This window comes from Gnatocerus cornutus, chromosome 6, assembly GCF_029298725.1.
Source record: "Gnatocerus cornutus isolate USDA-ARS CGAHR chromosome 6, icGnaCorn1.1, whole genome shotgun sequence".
NCBI classification, from domain to species: domain Eukaryota; kingdom Metazoa; phylum Arthropoda; class Insecta; order Coleoptera; family Tenebrionidae; genus Gnatocerus; species Gnatocerus cornutus.
Window position 1 is genome coordinate 11,013,961 of NC_142238.1, and position 11,673 is coordinate 11,025,633.

The 11,673-nt window shown below is 35.1% G+C and overlaps 2 protein-coding genes across 2 annotated transcripts; one reads left to right on the plus strand and one right to left on the minus strand.

Moving 5' to 3' along the window:
• Nucleotides 1-61: 61 nt before the first annotated feature.
• LOC148172859 (sialin-like) lies at nt 62-2,534 on the plus strand. Its single transcript, XM_088040065.1, has 10 exons — nt 62-235; nt 281-510; nt 555-779; nt 829-913; nt 960-1,126; nt 1,180-1,332; nt 1,382-1,514; nt 1,561-1,716; nt 1,763-1,960; nt 2,369-2,534. Exons 1-10 carry the CDS (start codon nt 166-168, stop codon nt 2,431-2,433), a joined length of 1,482 nt encoding a protein of 493 aa, XP_087896191.1. The 5' UTR covers nt 62-165; the 3' UTR covers nt 2,434-2,534.
• A 5-nt stretch (nt 2,535-2,539) lies between these two features.
• Nucleotides 2,540-6,411, minus strand: LOC148172860 (uncharacterized). Its single transcript, XM_088040063.1, has 2 exons — nt 6,330-6,411; nt 2,540-5,001 (listed from the first exon to the last, which is right to left on the minus strand). The coding sequence occupies exons 1-2, from the start codon at nt 6,345-6,347 to the stop codon at nt 2,926-2,928; spliced, it is 2,094 nt and encodes a 697-aa protein (XP_087896189.1). The 5' UTR covers nt 6,348-6,411; the 3' UTR covers nt 2,540-2,925.
• Nucleotides 6,412-11,673: the final 5,262 nt, after the last annotated feature.

Below are 11,673 nucleotides of genomic sequence, written 5' to 3' on the forward strand. Positions count from 1 at the left end.
GCATCAAAGTTAAAAGAGTGATGTAGGTTGTTAAAGGAAGCTCAATTTAAAACACCGCCAATTATTTTATCAAGATCTAAAATTGTCGTTGCTGTGCCTTCACAAGACGCGACTAGTAACAGTGCAACGAAATAATATGTAAAATTTATCTAAAGTGACAATAAAATGGCTTCCGGATTTGTCACCCTGAAAAGGGGTAGCATCCAACTACAAAAGGCCGCTAAACTCGTCAACGGTAAGTGATCAGATCTCTCGCCTTTTATTTAACACTAATTTATAGAACAAATCGGATCCCGACAGCTGCTTGCAGTTTTTGTCATAACCGGATTTGTTCTTTGCGGAGTTGTTGAACAAAGCGCATCAGTAGCACTCAGGGCAAATAGTACTTCTAGTTACTCTGAAGCTGAATTTGCAGAATACGTTGAAAATACTAGTTACATAACTAGATACTGTCAACCACCATCCAATAAATCTACAGTTCATGTAGTCAGATCGATCCCGCACATTGAGGTAGAAATTTGATCCTTTTTCGAAAAAGATAACATTGAATTTAGATTCCCATGACCCGCACTGATGAGACCGAAGCAGTTCTTCGTCAAGCTTTCATGTGGGGAAGTTTAGTTTCACCTCTTGCAGCAAGCAGAGTTGCTGCTCGTGTTGGAGCTGAACGGCTCTTCGGCGCTGGAGTTCTTGGCACCGGAGTTGTAGCTATCATGGTACCGGCTGCGTGGCTCACGCCTAGTCATGTAGCGATAAGAATAGTACAAGGAATTTTTGTGGTACTGTACTTCTTATCATCATTGGAAATATTCGAATTAACACTTTTAGGGAGCTACTTTTCCTGCCGCTCACATGCTTGCAGTAACGTGGATCAAAACCAAGCATGTTAGTGCTTTTATTTCTTTATACACGGGTTTGCATAGGTGTTTTTTCTTCTTCTTTTTATTATTTTGTTGCAGCTGTTAATTTAGGGTACGCTGTTGTTGGTATTTTGGGTACTCTCTTAGTGAGGAGTTTTGGTCGTGACTGGTTAAGTTACTTGATTGCTTTGTCGTCTTTTCTTTGGTACTTCTTATGGTGGCGATTTGTGGAGGAGTCTTTACATCCTAATAGACCAAAAAGAGATGTGAGTGTTTTTTTAACGATTTAACAAGGTGAGTACTCAACACGATTTTAAAGGAACACCGAAACTTACCATGGAGAAGATTATTAACATCTAAACCAGCATGGGCTTGTGGTATTGCTGTTGTTGGCAGTCAGTGGGCTGACGCTACGCTCATGTTGGGTGTTACCAAATACCTAAAATTAGTGTACGGATTCTCTATCGAATATGTAAGTATGAAAATTATAACTACTATTTCGTTGTCACGAAAAATTCCAGCAAGACATTCTTCAATCGTTGCCTCATATAGGTCACTTCATCGCTGCTATAACTTTCGGAATAGTAGTAGACCACGTGCGAGAATCCGGCATTGTCTCAACTACAACAGCAAGAAAACTCTTCGTTTACATATGTAAATAACACTCGTAACAAATTCTTAACTCATCCACCTCTCGTAGCTCATTTCCCGCCAGCAGCTTTAATGTTCGTCCTCGGCTACACCGGATGCGATCCTGCTGCACCCGCAGCTCTGTACACAGCTGCTTTGTCGCTAACTGCAGCAACTCCTGCAGGAGTTTTTGCCAGTGCCGCAGACATAGCACCGAATTTTGCAGGTTTTATTTTTGTCTCTACAAACAAAAAACTCTTTTGTTGTCACAGGTACTGTTTTTGGCCTGTGCCAAACTGTTGGAGCTGCAGGATTATTAGCTGCAAACTATGTTGTCTCTGAAGGTTTGCATGGTTCGTTTGCGGGATGGTGGAGACTAGTTTTTGGGGTTTCTTCAGCTGTGTTATTAACAACGGCTGCCTTTTTTATGGCGATGGGAAGTGGGTCAGTGCAGGATTGGAACTCACCAGGTTAATAATGTGTTCTCAAAACAAGTGGTTTGCTCCACGATATTGTAATAGGAGTTGATAAATACTTTCGAAATACAATGAAGACAGTAGTTCATTGTTAATTTAGAGAACAAATTTTAACGGTTTTTAGTTGTTATTACTCTACAATTACACTTAATTAAAGGAAACATGATAATTAATGTCGGTGCTTACAGTTAATGTCTTCGTAATCATTTTTTATTCATTCTTATTACAAATCGATTTTTTACGCCATTGTACCCATTTACACTTAGTAGATTTCTATTACTCTTCTCACTTTCATAACGTGTCGTTCATATTAAATTTCTTCTTTAACAACTTTACTGTCTTAAGAGAAAATGTTTTTAGGCCTACATTTTTTTAATTACAAGTGTGCACTTTTTGTTTTAGGCGACATAGAACCCGAGTTGGAACCCATAGAGGAACCATCAAGATTAGAGTCGGTTCTTGAGTAAGAAAGAAAAATGAGATCGTGTGACAACGAGCACTGTTTTTTACATCATTAACATACCTATTACGACATGTAAAGTAGAAAATGAAACTCTTTGAATATTCATTAATTGTTTTATTGTAATAATAGAACAGCTTTAAATGAAAACGACATGTTTGGAGTTCCCACGGGCGGTATTCACATCTTTGGCAATTGTTCCGCAATATTTACATAATTGAAGCATGCAATCTATTAATAATAATTACACGTACATAAGAATCAAGTCTAAACTCTAAAATAAGTATAAAATGACAATAAATATGTACAAAATATCACCGAATAAGAGTATAAAAATACAGAATTTGGCTTTAAGCATGCACTTACAAGGTAGGTATTAAACTTATGGGTATGTAAAATAAATAGCTGTGGTGTATGGTGGCGAAGAAATAAAGACGATTTTAATACCTACTCCATTTTTTCGGTTTACTAATATTCACTCTGCGAGCACTAAAATCGACTATTGCCCATAATAACCCATTTCTGGTTCCCGGAACCTCTTACTTCTAGTACTCCGTTTTTCTTCTCCTGATTCTTCACCCAAAATTTCTACGTTTCGCACTGGAACCTTTTTGTATTGTGGCACGGGAGTAGTGTCTTGCATCATCTCGTCTTCCTGTATCGGAAGCGCAGGATTGATGGCAAGTTGTAGCATTCTCAAAAGTAGCATTTCTCTCACGTCTGCAGGAAGGTACTCTTCTCGATTTTCAGTTCTCTGCTCTTGGCTTGGTTGCAACAGTCTTGCTACTCTCCGTGTAGGCACGTACGACTGACCTCCTTGGGAGTACGGATCAAGTTCTGGTCGCTGTTGTTGGCGTTGTTGTGATGGAATATGAACAAACTGTCTTGGTCGAGATTGACCATCGTCTTGTAAGAACTGAACTGGACCTGTTTGTTGTTCAGGTGGTATTCTTTGGACGTAGTAAGGAACTGGAGTTGGACGATAAACAGGGCGGTAGCGGGATTGATAGTATTCAGGGTGGCGACGTGGATCTGTAAGAGCACTAATCCGTTCTAGTCTGGTTTGTCGGACTATTAATTGTTGGAGGAGCTTTTGGAAGTCTCTGGTGCTCACAGGAGGGCTAATATCATCAATATCAGTGGGTACTTCATTCTCGACGTATCTAGGTCCTGGAGTTATAGGAACTGGCAAGGGATATGGTGTTTGGGGAAAATTTCCTCCAGGTCTTTGAATCTCTCGTATAAACCCATTTTCATCGACATGCACCGGAATCGGTCGAAACTGCGGAGGTGGTAACCGTCTTACATAAACAGGGCGTTGTTCCATTTCCGGTCTTGGAGTAGTTTCCTGTGCAGCGTACTGATTTTCTACATCCGCTGGCACCACCCTTCCTTGCAACTGACTTAAAGGTACCAAAATCGTACCAGCTTGAAACGGATGCTTGATCGCAACCAACGGCTCTTGAGTTGCTCTGTTTGCTGGGATTTGCACAACAGGAATTGAAGTTGGAGTTGCTTCATTAACTGTAGCTGCCGCTGTTGTCGTCTCATGGATATACTGCGGAGTACTCGCTTCCAGATTAGTGAGATCATTTCTTTGGTAGTTTGCGGGAATGCGAATAGTTGGTCTTGACACCACTGTAGGTGTTGTTGTTGTACTTAACAACGCCCTAGGTCTGGCTGTTGTAGTAAACAAAGGTCTTGGAGTACCAGTAGTTACAGAACCACTGTAAACATCCGAAACATCACTTCCTAGAGCTTGTTGAAGAGTAAAAACATGTTGTTGGGGATCAAAAGAAGTCTTCTCTTGTGACAGCTGTCTTCGTAAGATGTTACCACGAACTTCGGGTTCTTCAACAACTTGTTTGTTTTCGTTGAGGAGTTGTTGCTTCAGAGCAAGTCTTCGAAACAACGGGAGTTCTGTTGGTTTTATTGTTACGATTTCCGGTCGTAGTATCTGTCCTTCGGATTTTTGCATGTGTGATGCCGGAGTTGAGCGCAAGAGAGGTCTTCCTTGAAGTAAAATTCTTGGAGTGGGAGACGGGTACACAATATGTGGCTTGCTTGTTGTTTTCGGAACTTCAGATGCCACATTAACAACTTCGCTATAATTGGGTTTCTCAGTCGTTGTCATGCTTCTTAATTTCGCTAATCTTTGGAGAGCTGTGGTACTCGTTGGAGTCGATTGAGTGGTTGCGTAAATAGGTCTTCTCGTGGTGGTTCGATTAAGTTTCGGGATCCTTTGGACAACTGACGGGACCACTGCATCCGGTTTAGTTAACACTTCGCTCGAATTGCTCGTGCTATACGAAACTCTTTTAATTTGACCAGCTTCGTCTATGTAACCATATGTTCCTTTGACGTTTCCTAAAACATCGCGACTTTCGATTTTAAAAGAACCATCATCTGCTTCGTAGCCGATGGTATATGAGCCATCATCGTTCACTTTCTTAATTTGCTTGATAATTTCAAGTGTTCCATCTTTTGATTCAGACTGTTCTAGTTCCTCTTTTGACTCATTTTCTGCACTGATTGTGTTCTTGCAAAGCAGAAGCAGCAGCAAGAGCGGAGTAATCTACAAATAAACATGATAATTCGACTCAGATTGCATGAAATTACTACAAACAAGTGTCCTTAATTGTCAAGTTATCTCTAAATTAGGAAGTTTCCGCGAGGCAGAAAGCAGAAAAAATGTCATTTTGATGAGAGCAATTATATAATTAACCTTGTCGTGGACACATTATGTAACGACAAGAAGTGCAATCGATCGTCCGATAACGAGGCATGAGAAAATTTCAGAATAAAGACATCAAAAATGGTTTATTCAGAAATCTAAGTAAGTGGCTACTTGGCTAAGAATTTTAACAATCGTTTAAATAAGACGGTTCTCAGAGAGTTTCACAATTAGGTACCCAGAAGATAATGTATGACTGTCACTATGTTGCAAAAATCTCACTCAAATAAATTGTGCTCGTTTGGTAACGAACTATTAATTTAGGAAAAGTCGTGCTAATCAGAGTGACTTCAAAATAAGAAGTTTGGTAAACGTTTAGAGACGCTGATTCTGCAGATTTTGTATAACTGTGTATAACTTCTTCTTCATAAGAGGGATGTGGACAATAGAAAATTAATATGTACAGATAATGAACAAAAACTTTCAGTGCACTTAAGCTCATTTGCTTAATGTAGCATGTAGCGCTCAGTGCACTTCGAATTAAGTAAAATCTAAGTATTGTAATTAAGTCATTTTGTATAAATAGTCTGACATTTGAAGAATTACTTTCTACTATCATTGTCATTGTCGATTAAAAGAGACTGAACCGCAAAATCACTTAGTTTAACTTGTTTTTAGTTGAGTGCAACCACAATTTTTGAACAAAAACTGATTCGTTATTGACAAAGATTTATGCCTTTCTTAATTTGTTGTATTAAACTAAAATGTTAATGAACCGGAAACAGCACTAATTGGATTTATAACGCTCACATCTTGCAAGATGAAATTAAATATCCAGGCAACCCCGGAGAAAGTTCTTTCTGTTTTAAGACATAATAACTCGTTTCTTTTTTTTCCTAGAAACTATGCGCGTATGATCTACAAGACAAAGCAAAGTGATTAGATTGCCATCGAACTTTATAGTTTTTTAAATATATGGAATTACGCGGTATTACATAAATAATGCAAATCTTCCCTCGCAATTGCCGCTCTTTTGAAACCGGAAAATCCGCATTTCTTCGTAAATTAATTTTTAGTGTAGTTGCACGAACTAAAACAATGGTCTAGATTACAAAAATTACCAAACAGAGTAAATTTACCAAAACTGTCCCTTTAAATTAATGTGAAATTCGGTTACGCTTTCCAGTTCTTTGTTTCAAACAAGAGATTATTAAAATGATGACACATACCTTTGAAAATCCTGCCATTGCGGCAGTTATGCATGCACCACGTGTTTACACCGACTACTTCAGTTTAAAGCACCGGTTCCCTATATAACTTAAGATACATCTTAAGTCTTCGGAAGTGGAAGGAGTGACCTTGCGTACCCACTCCGAGGACGCGTTGGAGCTTTAGCTGTGCGCTTCAGTGAAAGTGATTTATGTGTGCGAGCACACTTCATTAAATGAAATTAAATAAAGGAAGTTAGTGAAAGATAAAATGAATAAAAACAGGTGGTGTCGCTGATTCTTCTTAGAATTATTGCGTATTTTCTCGAGGAGCGTCTGATCAATTATTTATGATTTTGCATAAACCATTGGATTGGAAAAAATTCTAGCCTTCTGAGATTTCTGACCTTAGAGTGACGGTTTATTGAGTAAAACATTAAAGGTGTACACGCTCGTTAAAAATTTTCAATGGAAGTCTGTTTATTTACGAAATATTTATTCATTCAAAACAATCAGGTGTCCTATTTCACACGGTGGGATACGATTTTGGTGGCAGCGCTGTACTCTACTGTTCTGGTAAATGATTGCTATCGAATTGTACATACTGTTCATAAATATGCATTTCCTATTAAAAGTGGGAGCTATTCCAAATGTTATATAAGTATATACAAATCAGGAACGTTTATGAATATTCACAGGGAAGTACTTCTTAGGACTTGGCACAATTTCCAAAGGTGCTAATAATAACAACATTTGGATTGTGTTTACTTTGTTATGTGATTTATACGTAACAATTTAAAAATATTATGTCTGCTACCAGCTATTTTATAGATGTAACTTTTCGTTATTTCTATACAATTTCCAGTGAAACAACAGTTATTTATGGTACCTACAAGTGGGTTGTTTTTGATATTACCTACTAGAGGTATAGTTAATCCACGGGGCTTGCCTCGTGTATGTACTATCTAATATGTAACTTAACTGCTATATAAGACTTTATCCAATATTCCGCAATAAAAAATATTGATTTAATATTATTCATATTTAAATTCAAAATAATAGTTATTTATGATAATATAAGTGTGTTAGGTATAGTTAACCTACGAAATTTACATACCTCGAGTAGGTAATCTCTAATAACCCATGTATACCATACAACGCTTTATCCAATATCCCGCGATTTTCACCTAGTAACAGTAAAGTAATCCGGGAAAGTAACGGGAAATTCTTCGTACAATGAGCACCAATAATAATCATTTAAAATTACTCCGCAAACAAGCAAGACATCAACTAAATTAGATTTACCTACTTATATAAAAATTTTGAATGAGTAGGAATTTGTTGCAGATTGGTTTTCCGCCTCTGTTACTTAAGATAATAGACGGCAACGTTAATAAGAAACAAGAAATGGAAATAAAGGCATATATTAAGGCAGTTAATAGCATCAGTTCGAACTTCTCAACATGCCAAGATTCGATGTAATATCATATTATTTTCTCGAAAAAGAACAAATTTCTCCAAAATCGTTGGTGTAGAGCTCATGCGCGTCTTCCGCCATAATCAGTGGAAGGAATTTGTAAATACTGTGTGTTTTTGAAATACACGACCAAATGAAAGTCGGTAATTGGTGAAAACAAGTAGAATTTATTGACAAAAAATGTTTTATGAAAAAATCTTTTCGTTTTCGAGATAAAATTAATCGAGTAATTGGTCAAAATTTCCAGTTTGCCACTGAATTAAAGAATATAATCTTGTTTTGTTTATTATTATTATGGGTTAATATTTTCATCAGTGTTCCGACTAAGTGGTGAAAGGTGTTTTTTTAACGTTAGAAAAAAATAAAAAATAATCAATTTGATTGTTTAGAGCCGCCAATAACTTTGTTTAATTTTAGGTAGCGTATTTCAAAAACACTATTTTGCAGTCAAAAAATTGTCAATAGAAATGTCTTCTCTCTTTTTATGTCAAAATTTTTAAATTGGAATAAAAATAAATAGAGAAATAAACAAATTAAACTTTTTATGTAATTCAGCTCTTCTTGTTGTATAATGATAAATTAATGACGTAAGCGTCTTCGCATCCTCATAATATTTATACCGCAGCTAAATGACAAAATTGCAGGTAAAATAGAGCAGACAGAATTTTCTCGCTACTTCCGTAAGAAAACGTGTGAAATCTGTACATAGACATGTTATTTTTCAGAACAATAAAGTCATATGAAGCCGTCCTCATGTTTATCTGATACGATGATTGTGAAATTGAGAAAATTTTTCACATGTGAGATGTGAGGCGGAAATTCCATTATGCGTTAAATAAGTCTTTGCAGTAAATTTTTTTTAACACTAACAATAAAAGAAATAAAGAAATCTTAATATTAATAATGTAATTTATAAAGTTGATTTGATTTAATATTTTGTTTCTAATGTCTCTATTTAGTCTCTATTTGTACATTATGCACCGTTTTTGCAGTCTTAGCGCAATACCATAATAAAAATGATATAAATGAACAATTTACTTACGTAATAAGGCGGGAAAGGTTAGAATTGCAGAACATTGTTTATTGTCTCAAAACTACTTTAGAATAAGGTAGCTTGAGAAGGTCCCAGAACAAGATTATTCCACTTGTTTATTTAGATTTACGAAATTAATTATTGTAAGCACATAATACATACGTATCTTGTTAGTATAACGACATGTATCTATTGTACTTTATTAACTAAATGCTGTTTTGAAATGTCGCTTGCCACGATAAGGTAGTAAAGTAAAACAAAAACATAGAAACGAATGACAATAACAAATATATCTATAACAATTGGCAGGAAGAATGAGAGAAAGTGCACAAATAATGGAGAAAAAGTCGTTTTTAATTTGGGTTAAATGAAATTAGAGGCTTTTAAAATGATTTACGAATTAATTAGAAAAGGGATCACAGAATAAAAAAGTTGTTAGTAACTTTTGCAAAAGATGGAAGAAGTTTTTATAAAAGATAAAATTCACGCTTAAAATTTTGTTTATCTTTCCGGATTCGCGAAATTTTATACAGGTGTTCCAAAACTCGCGCCCCAGAGAGCAAGGGAGGGTGCCGACAGCAATACCATGGTAAATTTCAAAACAAAAATTGACTAAGTTTAATAGTTCTCGAGAACTGATAAAAAGTTAACAACCAATCTCGAAAGCTTATTCGAGAAGTGGGTAAATGGCCATTCCAATTTCCTAGGCAACGAGAGTCGAATGTTTAACCGACCAATGGATGATAGTATGTGTCCATAGTTACCAATTTTCAAATTCTGTTCAGCTTTGGGATTGGCTACAGTTTTTTTGTCTTATCTCGGTTATTTTTTAAGTTTCAATTATGGTTTCAAAATTTTGGTTTAGAATTATTGCCTCCATAAGCTCTTTCTCTCTGATGCGCGAGTTCTGGGACACCTGTCGATATTAAAAATTATTATTTAAGAATTGTAAAGTTACTTTCTGTTTGATGAAAAAACATTTTTAAATAGCAAAACGTTGCGGCACTGTTTACTAAATTATTTATAATTATATCTGTAACAATACAAACTACAAAATAAATTTGGTAATATTTAGAGTAAACGACCATACTAAAGTCACATTTAGAAAAAACTCGGCACAATTTCAGTATTTCAAGTTGTTGAAAATTATAGTAATTCTATTGTTAAAATGACACCTAATCTTTCTTAATAAAACCATTTATTTTATATCCCTAATGTCGTCGTGGCTTAAGTTTAATTTTTGAGTTTTAAAAATTGATGTTTTTTTAATAAAATTTTACAATAATGTTAGCAAGATTTTGTTGCCAAAAAATTCTCAAAATTTCAAAAGTTTGCGATAAAAATTTATTGAAGTAGTAATAGTTTGGAGTTCCGGGAGACTGCTCTAATTTTAAACCATAAGAATATGGAATTAAAGTTTTTTTATTTTTTTTAGCAAAATTTAACTCAATGGGCTTATCGGAAATTTCGTTTTCTTATTATAATCCGACATTTTAATGTTTTGTAAAAATTCGTATATAAAGAAAACTGTCATACCTCCTGAGTAACAAGAAATGTAAAATACTGAATTAAGGTAGAGGACTCGTACAGCACAACTGTGTGTTTCTAGTCTACATACTTTTGCAACAATAAAATTAATTCTTTTATTTTTAAAGAACTTTACATCGAAATTTCACGTTTTGACCAATCATGTTTTTGTGAATTAGCGAAGATTTTTTCAATATTTTCAATATTTAGATAAATTTTATTTGAATTAAAAAGTAGATGAGGTGTTGAACCAACATTTGTAAAATTCTGTTAATTTATGTATACAGGGTGTCCCGAAAATGACGCACCACCGTAAAACTGTATCATCGGACAATGCCATAGATCACCGGAAAAATGTTAAAAAAAATCCATGTCTTCAATTTTTCGAGATACGATGGGTTGAATAGGCAAAGTTTGATGCGAAAAATAACGATTTCTGTGCAATAATTTTACGTTCAAATAAATTTGTTACCCAAAGAACATCTTGCGCAAAGGCATGGTGCAAAAAAAATCGGAAAAATCTTGTAAGAAATGCCTTAAAATTGTTAAGAAAATTTTTGAATTAACAATCTCGATCAGTGTGGCATCGTTCACGTGAAACCATAGTTACAATACTCGTTCATGAGCCGACCTGACTAACGCCAACAATACAACAGCAACGTTACTATGGCTTTGACTACTGGAAATTTAAATCATAGGGGGGTACACTTCTGCAATGTTGCCATTTTCCTAATTTTCTTTTACTCCTCCTGCGAAAACAGAGAGTCTGGAATTTTTTTTAACATTTTTTTGGTACTCTGGAGGACCACCCAATTACCCCCTTTTAAGGTGGTGCGTCACTTTTGGGACACCCTGTATATAGGTAGTACAACCTACATTTTGTTTTATTATTAAAATTACAATGAATGCTAAAATTATCTTAAATAAAATATTAAGCTACCAAGTTGTTTTACATCTTTTTGCAGATAGAAGTCGAGAAACATAAATATAAACGCTTAATTCTGCGATTTTAAAAAACTCAAGAGCCCAATTTTTGCTTCAACAATTTTGAATCAAAATCGTAAAAATTGAATTTCTTGACACGTTTTCGTTTTTTAAAATACAATAAGAAATCGCAATATATTTTAAACACCTCCATTTTAGTCTAAACATATTTCATATATTTTTTTGTTTTTAATAATTTACGTTCTATTAGAATGTTGCGTTTTTTTTAACACAACATAAAAATTTTATCTTGTTAACCTTAAACGCCGTAAAAGTTCGCATATGTGTTTTATAGTTTTATCCATTTTTGTCCAACAAGCTTTAAAACGTTTTCTTTAAACAAT